Below are 15,456 nucleotides of genomic sequence, written 5' to 3' on the forward strand. Positions count from 1 at the left end.
GACTATGTGTGCGCGCGCACGAAGGAGCTTTTGTACATGCAATACCCTCAGGGCAGAAAGCGCTAAAGGCTCCCCTGAACTCTAGGACACTACCTGAGGGGGACTCTGGGGAGGACAGGCTGGCTTCCCAGGAGACACTGCAGAGCGATGACAAATCCACCTGCAGGTGGTGACAACTCTAGGAAGCCCCACTCACCTCCTGAGTTCGAGAAAGCCCCTTTAAAGGTAGTCCGCCTTCTGCAGACACTCCTCTCCACTCCCGACCTTATGAAAATACGGCCCTAGTGGAGACAATCAATCTGAAAAGCTTCACTCGGTCTCTGTTATCCTAGGTTGTGCCTTTCCTTTAGGGAGTTCAAGCTTTCTGCAAATGGCTAATTACCTTAGGATGATCCCAAAATAAAATGGTAGGGGTGGGCTAGAGAAGAGTGTGCTCAAGTGAAATCGACAACTAGTAATGTCGTCCCTGGAAGAGAGTCTGAAGACATCCTGGTAATTTCCCGTAAGAAATCTGGTTTTACTGGTGGATCTCCATAGAATTCTTTGCCTAGAGGCTAGAAATGAGTAATAGGTCGTGTGTCTCCAAGGCCTGGGCTAATGTGATACATACTTTCAAGAAGAGCAACGGGGTGTTTACAATTAGTACCTAAATTTCTTGTTTGAAAAAAAAAAAAACAAAATCCCGAAATAACCCCTCCCCCAATCAAGCACGAAGCTCAAAGGAGGTGGAAATCAGGTGGAGACATTTTCCGAAGGAATTAAAAAGCCAACGCCGATTTTATTTCCCCCAGTCAAGCGTGAGTGATGGGGCGGCAGCGCAAGGGCGAAGGAGTCCATCGGACAAAGCTTGCAGAGAGGGTCAGTGGCCTGGAGGCAAGGGTGGCGGGGTTGGGGGTGGGGGTCACAAAAGTAGAGCAACTGAGCTCGCTGCCTAGCGGTGCCACTTCCCTGCTCTGCGCGGAGGCTATCGTCGAAGGCCTGGAGACACCTTGACCCTGGAAACCCAATCCAGCAGGTCCCTGCCTCCCCACAAATATCCCTCTCCCCAAATCGCTGTGCGTTTTGTCTCCTCAAAGCGACGCCCAATGGATTTATTCAGACAGAGTTCTTCGGAAGTTTTTCAGATTTTTCAATTTCAAGAATTTGCATGTTTTAAGTGAAGCTGAAACCGCGAAGGCTCAGGTTACACTTTAAAATATGCAAGGCTTCCGTGCGGCCCCGACATTTGGTAAGGCTCAATTGTTTCTTAAGAAAAAGAAAAAAAAGAACATTGCTTTGAGAATTTGGGGTGCCTCCCCACTTTGGCACAATTCAGAGCTTCATTCCCGCCGGCCGTCCAGGAGGTCGACAGAGTGGCTGGCCAGAGCTACCTCTCAGTCCGCGGCGCATTCGCAGGGATGTGTCAGCTGGGCAGGCTATAATTTGCATTTTTCCATTAAGTTAGGAGCAGCGCTGATAACGACTGGAAGTTCGACGGCTGGGTGGGCCCGCGACCCGCAGGCCTGGCAAGCAACCATCGGAAATAAAACAATTGATGTCGATGGCGGCAAAGGCCTCTATGGACGCCTCCAGGGCAGCGCAGGGAACCAAAGGGCATCCCAGATCTCCGCGGGTTCGAGCCTTGCCTCGTGGGGGACAGGAGGTTCTCTGTCCCGTAAGGTTCAGTCAAGGACAAGGAGCCGGGAGGGGGAAAGGGCAGGAGCCAAGGGGAGAAACCTGAAAGAGGCAAACTTTAAATATATCCTAATTCTTTAAGGGGGTGGGTTATGTATTTCTTTGCAACCTCACAGCCTCACCATCCTCGGCTTTGGAGTGGATTTGGCAGTGAGGACAAGGATGGAACACCGGTAGGGCAGTAGTTGCTTGTCTCTTGTTTATTCTCTTTTCCAGCGGCCCAGATAGGCTGGAGGCAAACCTCCCAGCAAGCAGGGAAGCGACCATCCCGCGTGGACCTTTCTCCCAGGGGTGGGTTGATGAAAAAAGAAAGTCCTCCCGGGGAAGCCCCTGGGTAACCCCCAGCCCCTACCCTTATTAGGAGGCCCGAGTTTCCCCAATTAAACTTATATTCATTCATTCATTCCACGACTATTCACTGAGCACCTATCATGTGCCAGACACAGTATTAGACTCTCGAAAACGCGGCATAAATGGAAACTAGGCCCTAAAGCCAGAGCCTCAGGACTGCCTCCCCGGAATGTTTGAAGATCATCGAGTATCTTGGAATTGCCAGGCTCGCTGCTCCACAGATTCCAGCGCGGGACAAATGGACACAAGGAAACATAACTTCTGCATAACTTTTACTACTTCTTTCCTTTTTTCTTTTTTCAAGTAGCAAAGGACCATTAATTAGAAGAATAATTACTGCTACCCTATATTATCCCAACCTGTTCAATTTCTATCTGCTGCAGACAATGCTAATAATGGCAATTATTGCTTCTATAAACATCCCGAGGCAGCACTGTTCCCCCCGCAGTGTGTGTGTGTGTGTGTGTGTGTGTGTGTGTGTTTAAAGAATATATATAAAAAGTTCCTCGGCTCATTTGCATAGCTTCATCTTTACCTTTTCCCATTCAGCCCTTGCAAAAGCATATCTATTCAAAGCCCTTGCAAAAAGCATATCTATTCAAAGGGCATTTAGTCCATTTCTTTCTTGGCCGGTAAACCTATTCATCAATTGTTCTGCCTTGTAGATCGCATTCTAATGCTAATCTAGCGTGTTAAATATCTTTTTGTTCCCCTTTCACCGTTTTGTCATTCAGTTTATCCAGTTTTGGTCACCCATTTTATTTATTTATGCGCCTGCTCCTATTCAGGGGCTCATGTATTTTTTATTATGTTGTTTCACTGTCACGCAGTGTCAACTTAGTCTATTCAATGGGGGCTACTTGAAGGCCGGAGGGACAAAGCGTGTACACATTGCACTGCTATTCATTCCGGCCAGCTGGATCGGCTGAAAAAAAAACCTTGTGAAAAGAAACGCCTCACAATGGACACAGAAGAAGTGCACAATGCTAACAGTTTTCCAAATACCACTGATTGGTTTCTTCACAATGAGGAGAAAGCCGCCGCTTTTTCTTAGCTCCACTTCAACAAACAACACTCTCACAAAACCTCCCAACCCTGCGTTTTGTTCTCGGACAAAACCTCCTCGACTGTCTAAACGCTCCCACTGAAGGACAAAAAAAAAAAGAAAAAAAAAAAAAAGGATAAAAAAAGCTCTTTTCACCATTTCCCCTTTTTCCCCCCTGCAAGAGAGAAAAAAGAAAAGGGAGGGGGGGAATTGTCAGTGCATTAATAATATCAGTCTTTTAAAAGAAGAGGGCTGACCTTTGAGATGCACTGGGCTGAGGGAGAAAGAAAGGGGGAGAGATTAATAAAGTTTGGACGGCTCCCTCGGCCTCCGCTGGGCCGCGGGCGCAAGAAAGACGCGGACCCTCGAGAAGGACCAGTTGCGGGAACTTCGCTTGCCTGGAGGATGCGGCTGCCCTGGCGGCCGGGAGCGCCCGCGCCGAGCCGCGCTCTGATTGGCTGGCGCGGCGGTCCCTATCTGCTCCCGGGAGAGTGGACTCTTCTCTCCATCTTCTTCGCCCCGAGCCTGGGGGTGAGAGGGAGATCCGTGGTGCTTTCTCCTATCTTCTTGGGGGAGGGGGAGGAGGAAATTGTCAAGGGAAGTAACAATCGCGGCCAGCTCCCCTGGTGTCCCAAAGCCACCCCCTCGCGTGACAGCGTCCCCAGCACCAGTTCTTACTGCTTACACAGCGCAATTCCACCTGTTTGCACAAAGCCCGAAGCAACATGCCTGGCCCCTTGGATACGAGGCTTGCTTAAAGTTTTGGGGCAACGGTGAATACCAAAGAAATTGCATCATGGCTTTTTAAAAAAACCTTGAAAAGAAACGAAAATAGAAGAACAAAAAAAAAAAAAAAAAGGGAAAGAAGAAAGATGGAAGAAAGGAAGGAGAGAGAAGGAAAGAAAGAAAAATGGAGAAACAGGGAGAGAGATGGAGACAGACAAATAGATGGAGATAGAGATCGTGAACCAGCAGCAGCTCTCTGCCCAGTCACAGCTCTGCATTTGTGCGCCACTTTCAGACTCTTACACCACCCACCCCCCGGCCTTTCTCTACTCTCTCTTGCCCCAGAGCCGCTACCCCCGCTGCAACCTCTTACTTCTGCACAGTCTAACTTGGCAGGAGGCTCTCTGCAGGCGCAAAACTCTCCAACTTGTTAGCAAGATCACTACAGTCAGAATGGGTGATAAACGAGTCTGTGGGGCCTGTGGAGGTCCTCAAACAGCCGCACAATCTGTCGGCGATGTGACCCTGGTGCTCACCCCCGGCATCCTCACCCCTCCTCTTACCCATCTTTCCAGTTCTCTTCTCATTCATCAACAACTCCGGAGCGTTTCTCCCAGAAAACGCTGATCTTTGGGAAAAGGGGAGGGGGCGGAGAGGGCGGGGAATCTTCAGGCAGAGGCGGCGGCCGAGCTGGAAGGCTCAGGGTGGTAACTAAGATTTAGGGCTGGGGTGATTTCCAGCGAGCCGCAGGAAGTTCCGTGTTGAGAAGGGATGGGCTGCTACAAAAGGGAAAGACGAAGCCTTGAAAGGATTTAATTAACCGTGTCAGGGATAATTACCCCTGGACAGTCCAAATTAGTTTTGCATAATCGCTCAGAACCATATGAATTAACTTATAATATTGCAAAGAGCTCGGGGAATAACAGGAGAGGGATCATTTTAATTAGTGAATCAGGGTCAAACCAGCAGAGCCTATTTCTCACATTTCCAAAACTTTTCATGGTTTTTAAAATATTATTCCGTTGGGGGAAAACAATCACTTTAAAGACTTGGGTCGTTTATAAAGACGTGCAGCTCCAGAGATGGTCTCAATGGGGAAACTGGCTTAAGACTTGTATATAGTAGCTTGAGAATTTCCATTTTGGTTGGCTAGAGGGGTGGCGAGCTCTTCCTATAGTTATTTTTTTTTTCTGACAGTCTGTTATGATTTTTCAAACTTTTCTCTAGTAGAAACTTGTCTAGCCCTAGACATCCAACCCTTTCCATTTCAATGCTATACTTCTATTTTAATGCGATTAGCATAACAAAATTAAGTCCTAAAAAGGCCAAAAGTTGTACTTTGTCATTAGTAGTGATTATCCTTCCAAATAAAACCTTAAGGTGTAAACAAGGAATACCCCAAAGATAGGAAAACAAATTACACTGATTTAAGTGGTGGGGCTCTTCAACTAACAAGATAAAGTGGTCAAGCAACTTTCCCCTCTTAAAATGTTACTAGAAACTGCTGAAATGCTTTGAAAGGTCTGGATGTTTTCAATGGGCTCTGTTCTATTGGTTCATGAATGCCTTTTTTTTGTTGTTGTTAAAGCTAATACAACGACTTGGGCTGTTTTTTTAAAATCTTTCCTATTCACGATTAAAAATGTGATAAATCAGGTTTTTGGCTCTGAATAACAATGGCTTGATTTAGATTTCCTAGTAAATCTATTCAAAAGTGAAACAAAGGGTGCTTTTGGAGGATACCTTACACTTCACCTGGACCAGGCACGTAAGGGCAATTCAGATACAAATCTTGTTAGGAACTCAACAAGAAATAGAAGATTTTTCTCTTTTCCCTGGTTCAGGCTTTATTTAAACTCTTTGTTCAAAAAAAATGAACAGAGTGATAGTCGGATTCTAATTTACAGATATACCTTAGACGTCTAATATTAAATTAGAAGATCACACAAGAAAATCATTTACACATAAAGGTTAAAACCATAGTTAAAATTTTAAAAACTTTATATTACATAAAGCCAAAATGAAACTAAATACATGTTAACCAACTTCATTCACAAACATTAGTCAAAATATATACATTTAAAAAGAAACAAAAAAGCTAATAATTCAAGGTTTCTTTTCTCTAAAATGTGTTTTATCGTAATTTGCAAATGAATTGCAGGTGATCTAAAAAATAAGCCAATTGAGGAGGGAAATCCAAAACACATTAAACCAGCTCAACTTGGGAGAGAAATGCTAGCTGAAAATGAGAGACATCTGTTGAAACAATTCTGTGCTTTTTTTCTTCAGTTTTGCTAAATAATAAATATATAATTACCAGACAAAAAAGTCTGATTTAATCTTCGATAAAATTGCGATTCTGAAATAGTTTCGCAATTTTTAAAAGTTAACTTTGATATTCGCTCCACATGTTTTTGAGTCTAAAACCGACTCAAACTTAGGGCAACGAAAATAACACATTTTCCAAGCCTCAATGTTTTCACTGACATATACACATTTACAGTCTTAAGGTGAACTCAGCCATAAGGGGAAAATAGGAACAGTGCCTTTTTCCTTTTTTGTAAACTGTCAGAAATCCAAGCGAGTGGACTCAGGCAGACTTCTAGTAGTTGGTTGGTTGTTTAGGAAGAAAATCCAATTGACAACTTTCATCTCACAAATATTTCTTGCTTGCGTTTCTTGCTCTTGAGAAAGAGCTCTTGCTCTGATTTGCATATGGCGTGATAAACAAAAGAAACTGTGATCATCTCACACAAAAGGCCAGATTCGAGCCGGTCACTGGTCAAGAATGGATCCGGTCTGGGAGTTCTGCTTGAGAGAACAGAGATCTGCAAAGTTCAAATAGTACAAACAGGGAGGCAAGGCTGCTCAGAGCCATCCCACTCCCAGAAACGAATGACACAAGCAGCTTTTCCCGTGTGCCAGCCATTTCAGACCTCACATTTGAACAGAGTGCATGCAACACGGACCGGGAGGGGGTTGGGGGTTGGGGGTTGGGGGGCTGAGAGGCGAGGAAGGAGAATGAGAAACAAAAACAAAACCGACCATGAAACTTCCAACAAAACTGGGAAAGGCCAACATGTCAAAAAGTTACTCCTCCACCTCCGTGGGTCAAAACGCAACAGGTTCCGAAGTGCAAAGCAAACACCAACTGCTGCCGGACACAACCGCCCGCTTTCGAGTTGGCTGCCGAAGTGCTGGTCTGAAATGATCCTGCGAATTCACAGGCCCGCTCACCCGCGCCCTCGAGCGCTTGGCCACTCCTGCCCCGCCTGGCCTCTCTGCCTCTGCCTGGCACCTATACATTCTATGTACATACAAACCGGGTCCCCGGTTGCGGGAGGGCGCACGGGGAGGCCGCAGCGCTCGTACCTATACATATGTACACGTGTGCACACCGGTCCTCGCGAGGCGGCCCCGCGGGGTCATAGCGCGGCAGCGTAGGCCGCGGGGTAGGGGTCCAGCTGGGGCTTGCCCATGCCCGGCAGCAGGATGTAGGCGAGCGGCGGCTGCAGCCCGGGGCTGGGCCACGCGCTGCAGTTGCACGGGATCATGTAGCCCGGGTTGCCCGGGCTGGGGTGCGAGTGCGTGTGCCCCCCGGCGGCCGCGGCCGCCGCTGCAGCCGCCGCCGCCGCGCCGTGGAAAGCGCCCGCGCCCGCGGTCGGGTAGCCCAGCGACGACGCGTACGGGAGGCCGGACGAGGACGACGAGATCTCTGCCATCTTGGAGCCCAGGTCCAGCAGCGAGTAGGGGCTGCCCGCGGCGGCGGCGGCGGCAGCAGCGGCGGCGGCGGCGGCCGACTGCGGGAAGAAGACGCGCGCTGCGGCGGCGGCGGCGGCCGCGGCCGCCTTCTCGGGATTGGCGAGCAGCGACTCCGGCACCAGGCCGCCGCCCGCCCCCGCGTGCAGCCCGGCGCCCGCCTTGAGCGCAGGGTGCTCGGCGTCTGCCACGCCGCCCAGGCCGTAGGGCACCGGGAAGGCGAACTTGTCCTTCTTGAGCAGCGTCTTGGGCTTGCGCCGCGGCCGGTACTTGTAGTCGGGGTGCTCCTTCATGTGCATGGCGCGCAGACGCTTGGCCTCGTCGATGAACGGCCGCTTCTCCGACTCCGTGAGCAGTTTCCACTCGGCGCCCAAGCGCTTGCTGATCTCCGAGTTGTGCATCTTGGGGTTCTCCTGGGCCATCTTGCGCCGCTGAGCCCGCGACCACACCATGAAGGCGTTCATGGGCCGCTTGACGTGGTCCACTGGCTTGGACATGCTCTCACCCTGCCGCGGCTGCAGCCCGCCGCCGCCCGGGCCCTCGCCCTCGGCCCGGAGGAAATCAATGTTGGCTGCCCGCGGGGACCCGCTCGGCCGGCCGGGACTCGCCGCGCCCCACGTCACGCCCCGGCGTCGCTCCCGGCCCAGAGGAGGGGGCTGGAGGACCAGCCCAGGGCCACACCGCGCCCCGGGCCGCCCTGGTGTCTCCGGCCGAGCGCTCGGGCAGGTTGTCTCTGGGACACTCTAACTTCTCTGCGGTGCCCCCTCCCCGCGGCGGCAGTTTGCCCTTTACGTTCTTTGGGTCCTTCGTCTCCAGTGGCGTTTGCTGGTGAGCTCCCGCAGGTAGCGGCGGCCAGGCAGAGCGCTCCTCCTCCTCGGTCGTTCTCTCTTAAATGCAAAGCGTCCCCCAAAGTTGCGTCGCGGAGACTCCACCAAGTTGAGCCGAGGAGCCCGCCGCCGCGTGCTGCCAAGTGCCAAAGGGGGCTCTCAGCGGCTGGAGTGTTTGGGTTCTCCTCGGTGACTTTCTCATTTGACAGAAGCAGATGGGGGTGGGGAGGGCGGGGAGGTGGCCCTGGAGGAGGAAGAGGAGGGGGAGGCGGAGGAGTGTCCAGGCGTCCCACGAGAACGCAGAGCGCAGCAATGGATATAAGTACAAATACAGCAGCACCAGCCTGTCTTCTTGGCTCCGGGCAGGGTGCGCCGATGGGAAACCCCCAATCGGCTGGGTGGTTTTTTTTTTTTTTTTTTTTTTTTTGGAGGGGGGGAGCTGTCCCCCCCAGCACCTGCCTCTCGAGTGTTCCTCTCCCGCTGCTGGACTGACGGGTGGAGCGAGGAAGGAGGGTGGATAAGGCTTGAGCAAGCGTGGGTCGCCCGGCCTCAGAGGAAATTCTCCCGGCTCGCCGAGGAGCCGCGTCCGGCCGTCCCCCGGGCCATGCCAGCTCCGCTCGCTCCCAGCCCCTTCAGGCGCGCCTGCCGACTTAGGGCTCCCGGAGCTCGCCGGCCGCGGAGGGCAGCGCAGCCTCCACGCGGCGCCTTAGGCCTGGCACCGGCCGCGTCCCCGCCTCGCTCTTCTCGGCAGCCGCCCGGCACTTGCAACTAACTTCGCCCAAGTTTCCTGCGCCGCGGTGCTCCTCTCGGCGCGCTCCTGGGAGCGTGCGCCCGCGAGTCCGCGGCGTCCGGGGCCCCTCTGTCCTCGCCGCTGCGGCCAGAGCCGAGCCGGCGCAGGGGCAGAGGTGCTGGAGGAGAGTTAAGGAAAACGCGCCATCACCTCAGTTCGCAGGTCCGCGCTGGGGCAGCTCCCGCTCTCCCCACTCCCGCGGCGCAGGAGGGCCCTGCCCAGCCTAGGCCGCCCTCTGCACCGGCTCAGGTGAGTGTGGCTACCTGCGTGTGTGCGCGCCCGGAGCCGGCACTGGGTGTGCATGTCCAGCCGCGGCTGTGTGTGTATATCTGGGGGCCTGCGGAGGAGGTGGAGCCCGGGACTCCGGGAGGGAGGAGGGATCAGCGGAGCCGCCTCCCGCTCCCACACCCCCAGGACCTCGAATTAACAGATCCCCCCCGTCCCCCGCCCCTTCCCAATCCTCCTCCTCCCACTCCTTTTCACTTGAGAGCAGGTTTAGGCGAGTGGAGAGTCCGGAGCGCGCCGCGGAGTCTGCGCACTGTTTGGCGTTTGCAACCCCTGGTGTCATCCGGCTACCCAGGCCGGCCCGGCGCACAGCTGTCCCGGTTGCGGCCCTGGGAGCCTCGCCGGGAAGAAGGAGGCGGCGGGCACGAGTAGGAGAACCTCTCCAACTACGGAGGAAGAGGGTTAAGCTTGGGGAAGGGGAGACTCACCCTTGAAAATGTTTGAGACTGTTTCTAGCAAGAAAGTGCTCATTTTCCTTGGAGGTCCAGGTGTTGCTTGCAACAGATGCTTCTCGCATTTTCTTGCACTGGTGATGCACCCAGTCAGAGGTAGTGGGGTGAAAAATAGCTCAGGAGGGAATAAGGACACTCTTGGCAACCTTTCCGAAAAAGAGCTAGCCCAGGCTGACAGTATGCATCCTTAACTGACTATTCAGGTCTTTAAAAATTGTTTTGTTTGTCTTTTGTTGTGATCCTGGTCGCCAGAACCATCTATATGCTGATCTCTTTAAGGTACAGTTAACTTACAGTGTCTCACATGCACAACTAAGGTGAAGGTGTTTAAAATCAATAAGTGTAAGTAGTTTCCCTGGAAGAGAGAAGTAAAACGTACCAGTCACTCAATGCTGGAATATTTTTATGCTAAGCATAATTTCCTTCTTTAGTAGTTAGAGCAGTTTTTTAAAAAAAATAGTTGACACGATGCAGAAGTCAAACAGTATGATTCTGTTTCCGTATTTTCCTCACTTCTTGGTGTGCTGCAGCACACTTGGAACATGATCTGTCTGGAGGTTTTATTCACATGGTGGCCTGCCCTTCAGGGAGAACTTGCTTGCCTTCTTTCTTTGGCAGTTTGGATTTGACCTAGCCCTGTGGTGTGCAAGTAGGAACATCTACAAACGGTTAACTCTTTAAGTCTTCCTACGATTTATGTTCAGTTCATTCAGATACACACACACACACACACACACAAAAGCTTTGATTGTAATTATGAACGTGAATTAAAACTGTTTCAGGTCATCAGATTTATTTAAAAGTTAGGCTTGTTTTGTTCATTGTAATAAAAGAATAGTGACTTAAAAATTACAGTCGTGATAACAGAACTGTGAACAGCAGTGGCATGTGGTTTGTGTTTTTCTGAAGATGTCATTGACAAATGCTTATTTTGTATCAGTTATGCCCTTGCATTGTTAAGACAATTGGACTGATTTCTCCAGAACCATATTCCTTTACAGGCTCTGTAAAGACACCCTTGTCATTCACAGACTCTGGCTGGAGTAATGTGAAAACACTAGCATGTGTAATTACATAGACTGGAATATTAAATGTACTGTTTTGTGATAATTAACTACAAAATTATCATCCCTGAGCTTTTCACCTACTGACGTGTATAATAGGTTTGAGACAAAAATACTATACACTGGCACACAAAGAACATATGTATGTATAGGGCACAAGACATGAAAGCTGTTATTCACTAAATATTGTGAATAAAGTTAAATCTAGTCGTGAAAATTATTTTGACACATAAAAAGGGAGGATTGTGAAAATGTGTTTTGTATTAGTGAGTTAAGTGATTTTATACTCTTCAAATTTAAGTTTAAAAATCTACTGCAATAAATTATTACATTAGAAGAAATGTTTGTATATATGATTGAAATGTATGCTTATATGTGCAATATCTTATAGGAATAATATATGTAAAGTTCCTTGGATATAGTTTTTCCAGTATACATTTACAATATTGTCTGTCTAGTGATATTAAATGAGCCAAATTTGAATACTCTCAAGTCCAAGAATGTTGAACTGTGGGAAACAAAGGTGTCATAAGAAGAAAATGACTATTTGTGTGCTTGTCTATTCACCAAATGAATCTTCCCACATTTCAAAATAGGAAAGATTTGGTTTTAGTTTTTGGCTTCTAGGGGATCAATATTCTTGGCCTAACCCTTCACAACCAAGGAAACAGCCTTCATAATCATCCATGCATTAAAGAAAGGCAACGTGGCATTGCTGTTATTAATCAACCTTCACACCTCTTGCCTGAATCTGGTTGAGCTTTTAACAAAGTAAATTTTCAAGCCATTTTTATTCATATGTACCAAAATGTAAATTCACTTTTAATTTCCTCCTATCTTGTGTTTGAATTGATAGAGGCATATTTTTATTCTTGCTCAGTTTGTCCTAAAGATGAAAAAAAATCCCAGCGTATAGGAAATGGAATAGTCTGTGTGAGTGAATAGTGAGGGAAAATAAATTGAAAGAGAATTGGTAAGTTTGATGGGCTTTATTTTGTCAACTCTTGATTGTAAACACCTAAAGAACAGTATAATTTGATCAGTATATTTCATGTAGGTCTGTATTTCCCTTGTGGCCACAGTGATATCGGTGATACAAATGTATTTAATCAGAAACTGAGTGACACTCCCTCCAAAAAAAGTTGTGGGCCTGTGTAAATTCAGTTTTCTCTTTTCTCCCTTCAATTCTCCCCAGAAAATAGTCTCTTTTCAATTCTAAAACTTTCACTAGGAGGCAGCAATGAGATTGTTGGGGAATAAAAAATACCTTGGTAACACGACAGGCTGGCTTGCTTGCTTTCTCTTCCACAAAGGAGGGAGAATACTTGGGTCCCAATATGAACAGAATCGTTTTCCCCCATCGTTTCATCCTCCTCTCTCTCACTGGATTTTCACCCAGGTGGCTCACTGTCACATTTGTCTAGAACCATAGGGATGATAAAGCAAAGCAGCAAGCCAATGGGGTAATGAGAGGTGACTAGATGGAAGTGATGGGCAGTGAAGGTGATGCCTTCAAAGTGCAGAGTCTGAATAATCATTCATGCACACTAAGAGCTGGCAGCTGTTGTTAGAGAATGTTGGGGATCTGTTCTTAAGCAAGTGCAGTGAAAGAATTCAGAAGCTTTCATACCTGCATAGAGAGGTGATATAGCCTGTTTGTCCTGTTAAGAAGGAAATGAGAAGACTATGACAACAGCCAAGCCTGAGGCTTTTGTCACAGCTCTGTGGTCTCACTTCTATTAGCCCCCAAAAGGGGGAAAATCCCAAACACATGATCTCCATAAAGCCCGAGAGACAAGAGCTGTTTGAGGTCAACAGTCATCATGGAAAGCAACGGCTGTCAGAGTGCCCCTTCACCAGTGCCTGCTAATTTTTTATCCTTTTGAGATTTCTGTCCTTTTATTCTCACTGTTCCTGCCACACTTAAACCTCTGCATTGTGTTAACTATATATATATTTTTTAAAAAACTACTCTTAACTACTAAAGAAACGGGGAATATACAGATCAATCATGGAGAACACCTTTCCTCATGTCTCCTGAGCAGGGCTCAAGCAGGCTGACATTTCAAAAGGAGCCTTACCTAGAGGATAGAGCGGGAAAAAACAATGTCAAAAACAGTCCCTTCTTGCCCCCCGCCCAGAAAAAACAAAAAACAAAACAAAACAAAACTCTGAGAAAAAAGACAATACAAATAATTCAAAACAGACAACTTCACAAAGTACCTATGTCAAATCCCAAGAATCCTATAAAAGCGTAATTTTCTTAGGATAAGAGTCTTTTTTGTTTTGTAAATGAGAGGGAGCTAGTCTTGAACAAGACTAGAAATGAATGAGGAGGGTTGGACAGTGAGGGTGTCATTGGCCTGTGTAATGAAAACTTCCAGCCTTCTGTAGCTATTACATGAGGAGACTGGCTTTTGGTAGGGTGGGGTTCTCCTTGTGAATTTCATCACCAACCATGCCCCCGTTTATTTTGAGAAAGAACAAACCAAGAAAGGGGGTTCTCTTAAATATCCCAGCAGGGTGGTAGATAAGCCATGCTTCTGGCTTTACAGAGGTCACTCTGACTGTCCCCTTTTCCAGCTTCTGGATTGCCCAGCCCTGTGCTTTCCTCCTACTCAGATTCAGGTTCCTATCTAAGGACGGGTCTGCTTTAGAGCTCAATTGCTGAGCGGCTCTGCTTCTTAAAAGAATAAAAAGCCGGGCGCGGTGGCTCAAGCCTGTAATCCCAGCACTTTGGGAGGCCGAGACGGGTGGATCACGAGGTCAGGAGATCGAGACCATCCTGGCTAACACCGTGAAACCCCGTCTCTACTAAAAATACAAAAAACTAGCCGGGCGATGTGGCGGGCGCCTGTAGTCCCAGCTACTCTGGAGGCTGAGGCAGGAGAATGGCATAAACCCGGGAGGCGGAGCTTGCAGTGAGCTGAGATCCGGCCACTGTACTCCAGCCCAGGCTACAGAGCAAGACTCTGTCTCAAAAAAAAAAAAAAAAAAAAAAAAAGAATAAAAAAATACATAGCTATCAGTTATTGAGTTCTTAAGATACCGCACCTTTTGCACACATTATTCTATTTAACTCTTAGGAAAACCCTATGATGTAAGCATTACCATCTCCAATTTGCAGACTGGGGAATGAAGCCTTAGAGGAGATGAGTAAGTAACTTGCCTAAAGTCACACTACCATAAGAGGAAGAATTGGGATTTGAACTAAGCTGATGTTTTTAACCCCCAGCACTTAGAGTCCCAATAGAAAGCTCAGCCTCTTTCCAGCTCAGATTCCCAATTCTATTTCCCCAAGCTTTCTGTGACTCACTCAGCGCCCACTGCCTCTGTGAGGGAGTAGCCCAGTGGCAATCTCTCCAATAAGGCACTCCAACCCCACATCAACGACACCCCTATCAGAAGAAGCAGTTTCTCCAAGTCCCATCCCTGCTGTTCTGGGGCCAGGCCTCCCCTTGCTCATGTAGCCCTCAGCACAGATTTGGTGTCAGCTGCAATCCACTATCACTTACTCCCTAGACCTCCCACTGCAAACACTGAACAATTGCCTGCCCTGAATAAACCCAATCTCTACCCTTTCTCTGATAGCCAAAGGCTGCTCCAACAATGTTATCTAATCTCAGTCTTTATTTTCTCCCAACCCTAGTTGTCCGGCCTTTCCCTCCCTTTCTACCTTTCTTTTGTGAACCCCAAGTACACAAAATCGGTTTAATCACAGTTCGTGACTCATGATACACTCTCATAATTGGTCCATCAATGGCCTAGTTTTCTTTAGTTAGTTATATTTAATAATTTAACAAGTGCCTTTGTGAGTCCACCACTCAAAATAAAACCTGCCAATAAACCTATGTATCTAACTAAACGATCTCTCCAGTAAACTCTCTACTCGCCTTGCTCAACCCAATGTAGCTATTTTCATTCCATTGATTTTTATACAGTTTTTCATCTAGATGTATGCTTTAAAAATATGTTTTTATTTTATTATGTTTTTAACATGGAAGTTTTCATAAGTTAAATTTTTTGTATGTAATCTTTATTGTCTATCTTTTGTATATAATCTTTATTGTATAACTTTGGATTCATCAATGTTACTGCATGTCACTGTAGTTTATTCATTTTAGCTGCTAATATTTGGTTGTGTAAATATACCACAGTTTATTGCTTACTGTCCTGTTGATGAGCATGTGAGTTGTCTTCAGTTTTTAACCATTGTGAACTGACTGCTATATGCATTCTTGTTTGTGTCTACTGTTGGACATGCGTACAGGTGAAAAGCTGTAAAAATGGGAAACCCGCCTAGTGCTGTACCCTTTTTCTAAGTAGATCCCTTTGAGTTTCTGTTCACTTTTGATTTTTTTTCTAGGCATTCGGAGGTTTTTATATTTTTGTCCCAAGTTTTTTATTTATAGGAGGGTTGGTCTTACAGGAGCCATTTCTGTGTTACCAGCATCCATCTGAAATTGATTTTTATGTATAGTAT

At 47.7% G+C, this 15,456-nt stretch overlaps 1 protein-coding gene and 1 long non-coding RNA gene across 2 annotated transcripts; both read right to left on the reverse strand.

The window, feature by feature from the left end:
- Nucleotides 1-2,284: 2,284 nt before the first annotated feature.
- On the reverse strand, nt 2,285-4,407 carry LOC141408896 (uncharacterized). Its single transcript, XR_012426458.1, has 2 exons — nt 4,360-4,407; nt 2,285-3,633 (listed from the first exon to the last, which is right to left on the reverse strand). It is a non-coding gene; the product is annotated as an uncharacterized lncRNA (long non-coding RNA).
- Nucleotides 4,408-5,617: 1,210 nt separating this feature from the next.
- SOX21 (SRY-box transcription factor 21) lies at nt 5,618-9,471 on the reverse strand. Its single transcript, XM_045377240.2, has one exon. The coding sequence runs from the start codon at nt 8,050-8,052 to the stop codon at nt 7,222-7,224; it is 831 nt and encodes a 276-aa protein (XP_045233175.1). The 5' UTR covers nt 8,053-9,471; the 3' UTR covers nt 5,618-7,221.
- Between the last annotated feature and the right edge of the window lie 5,985 nt (nt 9,472-15,456).

This window comes from Macaca fascicularis, chromosome 17 (assembly GCF_037993035.2).
Source record: "Macaca fascicularis isolate 582-1 chromosome 17, T2T-MFA8v1.1".
NCBI lineage: Eukaryota > Metazoa > Chordata > Mammalia > Primates > Cercopithecidae > Macaca > Macaca fascicularis.